General features: G+C 37.3%; 1 protein-coding gene across 1 annotated transcript in view; it reads right to left on the bottom strand.

The window, feature by feature from the left end:
- The window catches only part of TSEN15 (tRNA splicing endonuclease subunit 15), a 48,890-nt gene that overhangs the window by 20,555 nt on the left and 13,487 nt on the right, over window positions 1-14,848 (bottom strand). Inside the window, exon 3 of the mRNA XM_074264662.1 lies at window positions 471-899. Within this exon, the coding sequence (XP_074120763.1) occupies window positions 471-899 (429 nt within the window). The remainder of the gene's footprint in view (window positions 1-470; window positions 900-14,848) is intronic.

The raw sequence follows: 14,848 nt of genomic DNA, 5'->3' as shown, positions 1-14,848 counted from the left end.
CCCTTATTCTGGGGCACCCAGCTGGCGTTCTGAAACGGATGTTCAGGCTCATACCTCCAGCCCCGCAGAGGCTCAAAGCGGGGAAACTGAGGCGGCAGCGAGGGCCGCGGAGGCCGGGGACCCTCAGGGGGCCAAAGGGCAAGTCAGCGAGACACTAAGTGCCGCACGCTGGGGAGCTACAAAGCCTGCCTTCAGGAGGCCCGCGGAAGGTTCGGGCCTCCGCGGAGCCCCATTTTACGGAGGAGAAAACTGAGGCCCGGAGGAGTTTGGGAACGCGTCTAAAGTGACTCCGGGAAGACGTGGAGAAGGCGAAATTGGAATTCAAGTTTTCGGACGGGCGTCCTGGGTTCTAGGAGCTTCATCACGAGGAGAGGAATGGGGCGGAGCAGCGGGAAGTCCCGGAGCGTCTCCCCGCCCCGGCTCCGGCTCCTTCTCCACCTCGGAGCCGCGGAGACTCGAGGGAAGCTGACCTGGGGGTGGCTGGTCATCCAGTTGTTCTGTCCATCAAGAGCACCTAAGACTGGGTGCACGCCGCCGGCGCCACCTCTGCCCTCCATGCCGGCCGCGTGCCCGGTCACCGCGCGGTGCGCCGCAGCTTCGCTCCGCCGCGGTCCGTCCAACGGCGCTCCGGCCGGGAAACGAATCCCACGCGCTGAAGTTCCGCCCCTCCGCGTCCCCAAGTGCCCGGGGCCTAGGCTGCTGCGGCGCTCGCTTCTGCTAGTGGGCGTGGCGGAGAGTCGTCCCGGCGCTCCGTCACCACGGGCGCTCTGTGCGCTCTCCCGCCAGTGTATCGGGTACAAAATAAAACCCCGGAAACACGCTGTGCGCGAAGCGTGGTGTGGGAGGCCGGAAGAGATGAGAGAGGGACCAGAGACGGAGACAGGAAAAAATAGAGACAGCTGAGGGGGGAGAGAGACAGAGACAGGGAAACTAGAGAGATAGGGAGAGAGAGAGACAGAAAGAATAGAGACAGGTGAGGGGGGAGAGAGACAGACAGGGAAACTAGAGAGATAGGGAGAGAGAGACAGAAAAAATAGAGACAGGTGAGGGGGGAGAGAGACAGAGACAGGGAAACTAGAGATATAGGGAGAGAAAGAGACAGAAAGAATAGAGACAGGTGAGGGGGGAGAGAGACAGGGAAACTAGAGAGATAGGGAGAGAAAGAGACAGAAAGAATAGAGACAGGTGAGGGGGGAGAGAGACAGAGACAGGGAAACTAGAGATATAGGGAGAGAAAGAGACAGAAAGAATAGAGACAGGTGAGGGGGGAGAGAGACAGGGAAACTAGAGAGATAGGGAGAGAAAGAGACAGAAAAAAATAGAGACAGGTGAGGGGGGAGAGAGACAGAGACAGGGAAACTAGAGAGATAGGGAGAGAAAGAGACAGAAAAAAATAGAGACAGGTGAGGGGGGAGAGAGACAGAGACAGGGAAACTAGAGAGATAGGGAGAGAAAGAGACAGAAAGAATAGAGACAGGTGAGGGGGGAGAGAGACAGAGACAGGGAAACTAGAGAGATAGGGAGAGAAAGAGACAGAAAAAAATAGAGACAGGTGAGGGGGGAGAGAGACAGAGACAGGGAAACTAGAGAGATAGGGAGAGAAAGAGACAGAAAAAAATAGAGACAGGTGAGGGGGGAGAGAGACAGAGACAGGGAAACTAGAGAGATAGGGAGAGAAAGAGACAGAAAGAATAGAGACAGGTGAGGGGGGAGAGAGACAGAGACAGGGAAACTAGAGAGATAGGGAGAGAAAGAGACAGAAAAAAATAGAGACAGGTGAGGGGGGAGAGAGACAGAGACAGGGAAACTAGAGAGATAGGGAGAGAAAGAGACAGAAAGAATAGAGACAGGTGAGGGGGGAGAGAGACAGAGACAGGGAAACTAGAGAGATAGGGAGAGAAAGAGACAAAAAATAGAGACAGCTGAGGGGGGAGAGAGACAGAGACAGGGAAACTAGAGAGATAGGGAGAGAAAGAGACAGAAAAAATAGAGACAGGTGAGGGGGGAGAGAGACAGAGACAGGGAAACTAGAGAGATAGGGAGAGAAAGAGACAGAAAGAATAGAGACAGGTGAGGGGGGAGAGAGAAATATTAAAAAATAATAATAATAATAGACAGGTGAGGGGGGAGAGAGAAATTTTAAAAATGGACAGGTGAGGGAGAGAAAGAAATAAAATAGACAGGTGAGGAGGGAGAGAAAGAAATTTTTAAAAATAGACAGGTGAGGGAGAGAAAGAAATAAAATAGACAGGTAGGAGGGAGAGAAAGAAATAAAAAAAATAGGTGAGGAGGGAGAGAAATAACAAAATAGACAGGTGAGGGGGTAGAGAAATAAAAAAATAGGTGAGGAGGGAGAGAAAGAAATTTTAAAAAATAGACAGGTGAGGGGGTAGAGAAATAAAAAAAATAAATAGACAGGTGAGGAGGGAGAGAGAAATAAAAAAATAAACAGGTGAGGGAGAGAAAGAAATTTAAAAAAATAGACAGGTGAGGGGGTAGAGAAATAAAAAAATAAAAATAAACAGGTGAGGGAGAGAAAGAAATTTTAAAAAAATAGGTGAGGGGGTAGAGAAATAAAAAAATAAATAGACAGGTGAGGAGGGAGAGAGAAATAAAAAATAGACAGGTGAGGGAGAAAAAGAAATTTTTAAAAATAGACAGGTGAGGGAGAGAAAGAAATAAAAAATAAACAGGTGAGGAGGGAGAGAAAGAAATTTTTAAAAATAGACAGGTGAGGAGGGAGAGAGAAATAAAAAAATAGACAGGTGAGGGAGAGAAAGAAATAAAATAGACAGGTGAGGGAGAGAAAGAAATCAAATATAAACAGGTGAGGAGGGTGAGAAAGAAATTTTTTAAAATAGACAGGTAAGGGAGAGAAAGAAATAAAATAGACAGGTGAGGGAGAGAAAGAAATAAAAAAATAGGTGAGGGAGAGAAAGAAATCAAATATAAACAGGTGAGGAGGGTGAGAAAGAAATTTTTTAAAATAGACAGGTGAGGGAGAGAAAGAAATAAAAAAAATAGACAGGTGAGGGAGAGAAAGAAATCAAATATAAACAGGTGAGGAGGGTGAGAAAGAAATTTTTTAAAATAGACAGGTGAGGGAGAGAAAGAAATAAAAAAAATAGACAGGTGAGGGAGAGAGAAATAAAAAATAGACAGGTGAGGAGGGAGAGAGAAATAAAAAAAGTAGACAGGTGAGGAGGGAAAGTAATTTTTAAAAATAGGTGAGGGAGAGAAAGAAATTACAAAAAATAGACAGATGAGGGAGAGAAAGAAATAAAAAATTAGGTGAGGAGGGAGAGAGAAATTTTTTTAAATAGGTGAGGAGGGAGAGAAAGAAATAAAAAAATAGACAGGTGAGGGGGGAGAGAAATAAAAAAATAAATAGGCAGGTGAGGAGAGAGAGAGAAATAAAAAAATAGACAGGTGAGGAGGGAGAGAAAGAAATTAAAAAATAGGTGAGGAGGGAGAGAAAAAACAAAAAATATAGCGATGAGGAGGAGGGAGAGAAAGAAATGAAAAATAGATGAGGAGGGAGAGAAAGAGACAGATTAGAAACACAAAGAGGAAAGGAGAGATAGAGACACAAAGACAGAGATGGAGACAGGGAGAAGAGACATAAGAGAGATGGCCATCCAGCCAAAGAGATGGACGAGAAAAACAAACAGATAAAGAGAAAGGGGGGAAAAAAATGGGAAAGGGGGGGGGGTAGAGACAGAGACAGAGAAAGTGAGACAAAGAGACAGACAAGATAGGCAAACATAAAAACAAGGAGAAAAATGGGAAAGGGGGGCTAGAGACAGAGACAGACAGAGAAAGTGAGACAGAGACAGACGACTAAAGAGATAGACAAACAGACAGGGAGAAAAAAATGGGAGAAAGGAGCTAGAAACAGAGAAACAGATAAACAGAGACAGAAAAAGACAGAGAAGGAAAGAGGAAAAAAAAAACCAGACACCAAAAGACAGAGACAGAACAAGTAGGGCAGTTTAAAATTAAATTTTATTTTTTCAGTTGACAAAAATCAATTTTCTTTTCCTCATATGGATGAAATACTACCTTGTAAGAACAAACAAAAGGATTCTTGCCTTTGTTCACATCCAAAACACATGTGTCTCATTCTGCATCCTCTCTCAGGATGTCCAGGTTGAACTAGCAGGCTTCATTATGAGAACTTTGGCATCGTGATTGGCATTGATAGAGTTCCTAAAGCTTAAGTTGTTTGTCTTTACAATTTGGTAACAATACTACAAAATGCATTGTTATAAAAATCAAAATGACTTAGTTGTTCAAAGTTCTTAAAACAATATTGCTACTACTGTATGCAATGTCCTCCTGGTCCTGCTCAGTTTACTGTTAATTATTTCATGTAAGTCACTGCATGTTTTTCTTTTCATTACACTATGTTTGTAATTTCTTATTTTATTCCACAAATTTTTAAAAAATCAAGAAAAAGTTTAAATATATAAATTGTTCTCCTTGTTCTGCTTTCTTCACTTTGCCATCATTTCATGCAAGTCTTCCAAAGTTTCAGGTAAACTATTAATTATTTTTATGGAAAATTAGTATTCCATTACATTTATATATTATATTTTGTTCAGCTATTCCCTATGTGAAAAGAGCCCCCCTTAGTTTATAATTCTTTGCTACTACGAAGTGAGATTATATACAAGATTTTTGTACTTATTGATCCTTTTCCTCTTTCTTTGATTTCTTTGGGTTATTAGTCTAGTGGAGATAGTCATTTAGTAGTTGACAAACATATAATAAGCACTTCGCATGCTCCAGGCATTTCCCTGAGCCCTGGACATATAAAGAAGGGCAAAAACCTCTTCCTTTGATCCCTTTCCAAGAAACCTTTGTTCTTTTTTTTTTTTCATTCCTGAATACATTTTATTATGAGCACTACATATGTGAGAAAGGAGCTCCCATCCTAATGTGGAATCAACCTTCAAACAATTATTTTTGTACAAAATATAAACAGAGTAGATAAGTAATTTCAGAAAGATTACCTGGACCAAAAAGGATATGCATAATTAATTTTTGAAGGCATAGATCCAAATTTCTATCCAAATGGTGGGACCAATTCACTGTTCCACCAGCTCATCAATGACCTTGTTTTCCCATAATTCATCCCACATTTGTTATTTTCTATTATTGTCAATTTTGCTAATATGATGGATGTAAGAGGGAAATTCGGATTTCTTTTAATGTGCATTTCTCTAATCATTAAGAACTAGAAGCGATTTTTACATAGTTATAATAGCTTGAATTACTTCCTTTAAAAATTGCTAATTCATTTCCCTTGACTATCAGAATAACAGGGGAATACAACAGCATTTGCTACAAGAATTCTATCCCCCTCCCCAAGTTTCTGTTTCCCTTCCAATTTTGGCTGCAATTGGTTTTGCTTCAGCAAAACATTTTTAATTGTATGTAACCAAAACTGTCCATTTTGTGTTCTAATATCTTCTCTATATCCCCTGTTTGTTCTTGAATTCTTCTCCAAATAGGGTATTTATTAAATGCTTACCATGTGCTAGGCATTGTACTGAGACTGGGAATATAAATGCAAGCTAGCAAAGCAGTCCCCTTTCAAATAAACTTAGTTGAGAAAAACAACAGATAAAGATGATCTGGAAATGAGGATAGGAAGGGTCTATTAGCAACACGGTGTGGAGACCGGTAGGAAGTGGTATGGGGGCCAATTCTCCTTTCAGAGTTCAGCTTCCCAAGCACAGAGCCCAAAGTTCATTCCAAATAAATTTCAACAAACACTTATTAAGCACCAACCACATGCTAAGGGATGGAGACATAAAGACAAAAATGGAACAAACCCTGTCCTTAATTATGTTCCACTAGAGGGAAACCACATGTACACAAACAGCAAATATTAAATTGATGCAAAGTAAATGCAACATTTTTAAGAGAGTGAAAAAAGAAGAGAATTAAAAACTAGAGGAATCGAGAATGTAGCATGTGCCTCAGAACTGAGCATTAAATAAGCATTCCAAGCTCAGGAGGTGACAATGCTAAATTTGGATAAGATAGTATTTCCTCGGGGAACTTAAGGGAGATAAAACACCAAAGGGCTAAGGGAGGTCATAGGAAGAAAGTTGTTACTGATGGAAAATCATGAAAGGCTTCAGGGAGAGAAGTGACATCTGACTTTGGCTTTATAAAACTGTGTAGAAATTTAACAAAGGAAGAGAGAACAGGAAGATTTTTCTATAGAGAGAGCACAGGCTAAATAAAGCCATAGCTATATAAGAGAAAAGTCCTCATTCCATAACTTGAAGGCGAGTGTGAATAGGACAGAAGAAATAACAGAACAATTTTTAAAAAAGTAGAAGTTTAACTGACCTAGGACCACAAATTCAAAGGCTCCTTGCCCAAGAGGTGACAAATCAATGTAAGAGCTGGTTTCATGAGGAAGCTATTCTTGCTGCATAAGGGAAAGGGAGTAACAACCTTTGTAACCAATGAATGCCAGGACTCTCATCATCCCACCACCTAGAAAGGATTCTCACCACCAGTCTTCCTGACCATAAAGATTTATATTTAGAGCTTCACTCCCAACTCTACTTCTCAATGTTCTATTGACATCCTGGTTCTCATCAATGGAGACAAAGACTGCTCACAGTAAAAACTCTATTTCCCTGATAACTTTCCCTACTTCTTCAACTCCATCCCTCTACCTCCACCTGAGCATGAACCAAGTTGTATCACTATCCCTATTTGCCCTCTTCTTCCATGGCACTGTCTGGAATTCCCTCCTATTCTTTAAAAAAATAAAATAATATTTCCCCCATTCTTTCCAAGGCTCCTTGTAACTTTGGAAACCTGTCTCTCTCTAGACCAAGTCTTCTTAAATTTTTTCCACTCTTGACCTTTTTCCCTCAAAAAAAATTTATATGACTCCAGGTATATAGGTATGTAAAAATAGGTATACAAATCAAAAATTTATGATTATAAATTATAAATCTTATAATTATAAATTATTTATTTTCATAACCCCCACATGGGGTCTTGAACCTGTTTAAGAAGCTAGGATTTAGAAGGCATTGCTTCACTGGCCATACTCCTCAGTATGTTCCTTCTCCTGTACCCAGCTTCAAACACTAATCCTGGTAGATGGCATGCTCCTTGTTCCTCACAACTTCTTTCAGATCCTCAACCTTCATCACTCAACAATCTCTCTTCCTCTAAGAGTTCACTGCTGAAACATTTAACAATATGTCCAAAAGCAAGTGACCTTGTAATCCAATAAGATCAGAAATACTTGAGCTTTGAATATTGACATGAAAATAGATCATTTGGAAATGAATAAATCTCCAGCTGTCTTCCCTTAGGAATCTTAAGTCAATTAAAGATAATGGAATTTATTATAGCATTGCCCACATATCTCTTGGGAGCCTGATACAGTGGAAGCATCTATAAATCAGGAACGAATCTAGAAACTAGAGAAGAAACCTCAAGAATCCTTTGATAGCAGGAAGGTCTTGGTTCTTTATTCTGTTTCTTCTCTGAAAAGGAAAAGATCTTTAGAAATGTAAACAAAACCCTATTTATAAACATAAACAATGATGAAAGAACTTGAAACTAAAAAAAACTAACACCTTAAAAGTAATCTTATAGTACTGTTAATAATTAGAAAGATAGGATCCTAATGAGAAAAAAAACATTAAATGCTTCTTACTTTTTATGTCAAATGAAATCAGTCAACTTTTATTAAGCATCTAATGCCAGGCATTGGGCTAAGTATTGGAGATACCCCCCCCCCAAAAAATGGGTTCACATTCTAATGAGAGAGACAAATGCAAATAATTGTGTACAAACAAGATATATACAGGGTAAATGGAAGGTAATCTCAGAGAGAAGATATAGCATTAAGGAGCCTGGGAAAGTTGTCTTTCAAGTGAGATTTTAGTTGAAACATGAAGACAGGAGGCAGAGATGAGTTGAGAGAACATTGTATTTGCTAACGTAAAATCATTAAATATAGAGCATCTCAAGGTTTGCCTGAATCATAGCCATTTGGAAGGCTCAAGCCAAAGGATCCCTTGAGCTCTAGAGTTCTGAGCTACATTGAGCTATGCAAATTGGGTCTCTATCCTAGGTTCTGCATTCTGTGATCCCAGTGGAGGGATGGGAGTAGGAGTAGAGAGGGGGAGGGGAAAGAGACCAGTTGACTAAGGAGAGGCAAAGGGATCCAGGCTGGAAAAAAAAGCAGGTCAAATCTCCCTTGCCTTATAAGTAGCCTCTGCATTTCCCAACAAGGTGAGATAGGGAGATACCTAGGTTTAAATAAATAAATCAGATAATTAAAATACAAAGCCCTGCATACATTCAAGTCACCACTATTGCCCAAAATAAATAAATAATGAAAGAAAGAAAGAAAGAAAGAAAGAAAGAAAGAAAGAAAGAAAGAAAGAAAGAAAGAAAGAAAGAAAGAAAGAAAGAAAGAAAGAAAGAAAGAAAGAAAGAAAGAAAGAAAGAAAGAAAGAAAGAAAGAAAGAAAGAAAGAAAGAAAGAAAGAAAGAAAGAAAGAAAGAAAGAAAGAAAGAAAGAAAGAAAGAAAGAAAGAAAGAAAGAAAGAAAGAAAGAAAGAAAGAAAGAAAGAAAGAAAGAAAGAAAGAAAGAAAGAAAGAAAATCCTTTAGTAACCAGGAATTGGTCATGGAGAAAAATATGGGGTTTAGAAACACTGACTTGATCTTGGGTGTTAATTACCAAATCAACAATGAGGGAAGTTCTGAATGGCTTTTACAGCAATCTCAAGAGGAAAGATAGTGTTTCAGCTTCCAGAATACTGGAGCATTCTCATTTTACACATACCTAAATAACTGAGTCCATTAGAATGCAGCTATATAAGAAAGCAAAGGAGGTCAGTGAAGTTTCAGTACCAAACTGCCCATTCCTGACTGAATCTGTAGTTATACAGATTCCCAATTTGATCTCCCTAACCACAATTTTTTTTTTTGCTACAGAAATACCAAAATAACTAGTCAGGAAAGGACTGAAATATGAATACAAGTCGCTTATAGCTTAGGGTCCCAAAAGGAAAAATGAAAAGAAATAAAAAAATTTAATCATGAGTCCTAACATGTGAGTCCTTCACAATACAATAGTTCTATTAGCCAACCTGGCAGATCTTTAAGTCTGAGCCTTCAATTAAAGATTATGTGAGTTGTAGTAGCACACCCGCTTCTAGGGAGTCTGAGGCTGATAGATATCTTCCATTCAGGCTTTCTCAGATAAAGTGGACTAAGTGTTTGGGTGCTTACATCAAATCTGGCACCAAGATGATAAACTCCCAAGAAAGAGATGCACCAGATAGTCTAAGAAAAGACAAAGTGGTCCAAGTCAGGTCAAAACTTCCATGTTATGGAATCAAGCCCCTGAGAAGTGCCTGAACTTCCAACTTGGCAAAATAGAGAGACAATTTTGTTTTGTTTTGTTTTTTAATCTAAATGAAAACTTTAAACATTTTTTCTTTAAAAAAAGAACACATGTATAACCTATATCAAATTACTTGCCTTCAAAACGAAAGGGGAAGAAACAGAGGGAGGAACAGATTTTGGAACTCAAATTTTTTTAAAAATGCACATACAGTTGGAAAAATAAAATGGTTGGGAAAAAAAGATTGTGAGTTACACTTTGAAATGCTCATTTCATGTACTGTTGGTTAAGTTCAATATAAAAGAATATAAAATGGAAAAAAGCAAAAGTTGAATGCTCTACTTATCCATTAGTTATGTAACAGTAGTCAGATAATTCAAACTTCAAGTAATGAAGTTCAGTTTTCCTTATCCTCTATATTTCTTGTAAGATTAATCAGATGTTCAATAAAGGATTGTGTTAAAAAAAAACACTTTACTTCACAGATATGTACCAGATGCTTCTAGTGTATAAAAAGATGATTCAGATTATGAGACTCTGATCCATTTCTTACATTATAGCTCTTTAATGAATGTCCTTATTAACAAATTCAGGACAAGGAAAAGATGAGAATCTGGCAACATCCATACAACTTATAGCCCTTTATGTGGAGCCTAAAATAGTTATTTGGCACTCAAAATATGATTTAGTATCATAAGCAGCTGTTGAGTCAAGAAACCTCCTAATCTCTATAGATTTAATCAGTTCTTCTTCCAAAAGATTGTGAGATACTTAATCAAGACAGAGCTGGATAGTAAATGTTTACAAGATTAAAGAAAGGACCACCCAATGAGTGTTGGTCATGAAATTAGAAAACGAAAACTCAGACTCAGCTCTGGACACTGATTAATTGTGTCATGCTAAGAAAGTCACACCCTCTCTGAACCTTAATTTCCAATTTGTAAGTTAGGAATAATAATATTTATGCTGTCTATCTCAAATAGTTAGAGATATTAGGAGGAAAAGGCAACATAAATGTGTTAACTCATCATTGAAAAGAGTTTAGAAAATGATAAAAATCAGAGAGCTACAGAATTGGATAGGACTTTTAAGAGATCAGTCATGATTCCACTAATTAGGTATATATAGTCTAAGGAGGTCAAAGGATTTTGTTGCTGGTTTTAAATTTTTTTTAAAAGAAATCTAGACACAAGGTGTCCCAAGCAGATTTCATGCAATTTTAAGATTTAAAAATTTACATAGTTCAAATCTTCATCATTTAAAATGTCACTAAACTTGGTACATCCTGTATAATAAACCATTTTTAGCAGCATATTTTATCATAGCAAAAAGAAACAAACAAACAAAATAGTAAATCATATGAGTTTTCTATTGATTAGAAAGTGGCTTTGAAAAATGTGATTTATATATTATTATTATGCCATAAGAAATTATTAAATTGAAGGATTCAGAGAAACATGGGAAAATAGATATGAACTGATATAGAGAAAATCAGGAGAAAAATATAGATAATGATTATATGCTCTCATATAAAAGACCATTCATTGGCTTTTGAATGCTTTGTTTTGTTGTTATTGTTTTTTTTTTTTTTAATTCTGTGTCTTTACTGGGTCTGTATCCCAAAGAGATCATAAAAATGGAAAAGGACCCACATGTATGAAAATGTTTGTAGCAGCCCTTTGTGTAATGGCAAGGAACTTGAAAATGAGTGGATGCTCATTATTGGGGAATGGCTGAATAATTTAGGGTATATGAATGTCATGGAATATTATTATTCTGTAAGAAATGATCAGCAGGATGATTTCAGAAAGACCTGGGGATATATTGACATGAACTGATACTAAGTGAAGTGAGTAGGAACAGGAGAACACTGTACAAGTGTTCTTGTGTAATAACAAGATTATGTGATGATCAACTGTGATGCATGTGGCTTTTTTCAATGATGAGGTGATTCAGGCCAGTTACAATGGTCTTGTGATGGAGAGAGTCATCTGCATCCAGAAAGAGAAATATGGGGACTGAATATGGATCACAACATAATATTTTCATCTTTGTTGTTGTTTGCCTGCTTGTTTTATTTTCTTTGTCATTTTTTCCCTTTTTGATCTGATTTTTCTTGTGCAGCATGATAAATGTAGAAAAATGTTTAGCAGAATTGCACATATTTAACTTATATGGATTACTTGCTATCTAGGAGAAAGGGAAAGTGGGTGAGGGGAGAGAGAAATATGAACACAAGGTTTTACAAGAGTGAATTTTGAAAATTATCTTTGCATGTATTTTAAAAAATAAAAACCTATTTTTTTTTAAAAAAGAGATAAAATAAGTAAAAATTCTGTGACTGCTCACACCTAGGGCATCTGAAAGATAAGAATATGTTTTGTTTTCAAAGATTTTCAGAGGAGGAAATATTATATAGCCTTTTTTGGAAATTGATTCCAATATTTAATGCATCTCAGAATGTAAAATTACCATGTAACTCAAGAAAAAAATTAGACCTGGCCATCACCAAGTATTAATGGATCCTAAAAAAGGGAGAGGCACAAACAGGTCATCAATTACTAATGTTATAAGAATTTTGTGTTTGGTGAAGGAAGGTCCAGAAGGAGGTCCACCAAAAGAGCAGCTTAGTAATTACAATCAGGTGCAAGCTTCCCAATAGACACAAAAGAATTTTCATCTACAACAATTAAGCTTTAAGCTTAAGGAAAATCTTATGCAGAATAAGAGCAGGCACACAGCTCAAAACTTACCATCAAGATATAAAAATATTATCCTAAGTAATATTTAATGTGCAATAATAGAAAATTTTAAAATCCAATCTCAAATTTCTTACCTCTGATTGGCTCTCTTTTTTGCCTGAGGAATCTCATTGAAAAAGAAACATGATCAATGCAAAAAAAAAATAAATGCCATTTAATCAAAAGCTGGCCATTATAAAGGTAACATTAGGAAAGGTTATTATTTTTAATTCCTGGGTTTCTTTACTTCCACTGATGCAAAAAAGAATTATATTCTTAAAGCTACAATAAATTCTTTGGAATTTTATCTCTAACTTTACTACTTAGATACCTGTCAGTTTATTTTAATGTTGTGATTATAAATAACATTCATTTGAAAATGGGGATAATAGGGATTAGAAGTCAATGAAGAAGAAAGAAAAAGCAAACTAAGTCAAACATTCAAAAGTGTTTGTTTTTCTTTCTGTATACATAGATTAGGTTCATGAACTAGGTACAGTGACAAGAAAACTGAATTTGGAATTAGAAGTCCCAGATTCAAATTCTGATCTTCTTCAAATTCCACCTCAGAAACTTACATTTCATGATAATGAGAATAATGATCATTCCTGTCTTAAAGGATTGAGGATTAAAGAAGATAATGGACAAATTGCTTTGTAAACCTTAAAGCACTCTACAAATGCTATTATTGTTATTATTTTAAGTGAGAAGATTAAATTAAACTCAAGAACAATCCAAGACAGAAGTGAACATGATAGCAAGAATTTTTAATGGTACAAGAGCTTTGGGCAAGGACTTTCCAATCATGGAATTGACCTCAGGGTAGAAAAATTCTCAAGGGGTCTATTGTATTTTTTATTGTAGTTATTATTATAGATACATTGTTTGAATAAATGTGTATTAGATTGTAGTGTTCTCTTCTCTAAAATTATAATGTTCTCTGAGAGCAGATTTCTTGGAGAGCTTCTAGAGGCAGCCTTGGTTTCAGTTCAGTGTAATAACCCCAAATGCAGCCAGGAGTTAAAGTCCAGATCCTATATTTTCTCCTTCACAGTCTTGTCTCTTTTCCAGGGCCTGGTTAGCTTTCTCAGAGCCCTATCTCTTTCCTTGGTTCTGAGAGCTCTCTCGGAATGTCTCCAGTCAGCACAAAGGTGGAAGTTGGAATGACTGACTCTGCCTCCTAGAGTAGGATTGTGGGCTTTTGTGTGCTTGGCCCAGAGAGCTTCTTGCTTATATTTCTGCCTGACTTGTGAATCTCCTTGAAGTGCCCAGCCCCCTTCTGTGGGCTTGTGTTATCTCTTCCTTATATATGTTCTCTTAAAGGTGTGAATCCTGTGGAATTCCAGTAAGTACATTGCTGAACTAAAGAACTGTTAAGTACCATGCTAAATGAGATAATTATTGTCTCAATCCATTCCAGTGACTTAGCACCTTGTAAGAATCCTAACACTAGATAAATCTAAATGGAAATGAATGGATGGATAAATAAAAGAGATGATATTTCAAATTCCAAAAACATCCACCCTACGTGGATTAAATAATGATATTCCTTAATTTAAAATAATAATTAGTGTTTTTATTTTATTTATATTTATCCTAGTATACCATGTGGGACTGCAGCAAATCTGAAAGGCAAAGGACAAAAAGATAGACGGTGAAATGTAAAGGATGAGGCCTTCAGATACAAGATTGATATTTTTAAAAATTCCATTCTTTATTTGCCAGCTTTAAATGATGAGACTTTCTTTCTAAAATGAGAAAACAGTAAACTACCCAGGCTGAACTCAAACCCTTTCAGTTCTGCAGAAACTACTGGGATTTAATTGACATAGACTTAAAAATCTAAATAACAACTTTTTATTTTAAAATACATGTAAAGATAGTTTTCAACATTCACCTTTTCAAAACCTTGTGTTCCAAAATTTTCTCCTTCTTTGCCCTGACCCCCTCCCCTAGACAGCAAGTAATCTATGTTAAACACTTACAATTTTTCTATACATATTTCCACATTTATCATGCTGTATAGGAAATATCAGATCAAAAAAGAAAAACAAAAGACGAGAAAGAAAACAAAAAGCAAGCAAACAATAACACAAAAGGTAAAAATACTATGTTGTGAAACACCCTCAATGGATCATACACAGTCCTCTCTCTGGCTGCAGATGGCTTTCTCCATCACAAATCTATTGGAACTGGCCTGAATCACTCATTCCTGAAAAGAGCCAAGTGCGTCAGAGTTGATTATCACATAATTTTGTTGTTGCCGTGTAAAATGTTCTCTTGGTTCTACTCAGTTCACACAGCATCAGTTCATGTAAGTCTCTCCAGGCCTTTCTGAAATCATCCTGCTGATCATTTCTTATATTCTTAAGGAATAATATTCCTTAACATTCATATACATAACTTATTGAGCCATTCTCCATTTTATGGGCATTCACTCGGTTTCCAGTTTCTTGTCACTACAAAAAGGGCCACCACAAACATTTTTGCACATGCGGGTCTCTTTCCCTCCTTTAAGATTTCTTTGAGATACAATCCTAGTAGAAACACTGCTGGATCAAAAGGTATGCACAGTTTGATAGCCCTTTGAGCATAGTTCCAAAATGCTCTCCAGCAATCTGGAACTATGCCCAAAAAGTTATCAAACTGTGCATACCCTTTGAATCAGCAGTGCTACTACTGGGCTTATATCCCAAAGAAATA

Source organism: Sminthopsis crassicaudata, chromosome 4 (genome assembly GCF_048593235.1).
Source record: "Sminthopsis crassicaudata isolate SCR6 chromosome 4, ASM4859323v1, whole genome shotgun sequence".
NCBI classification, from domain to species: Eukaryota; Metazoa; Chordata; class Mammalia; order Dasyuromorphia; family Dasyuridae; genus Sminthopsis; species Sminthopsis crassicaudata.
Note: the sequence above shows the minus strand (reverse complement) of the source record. Positions and strands in the feature narration are given on the sequence as shown.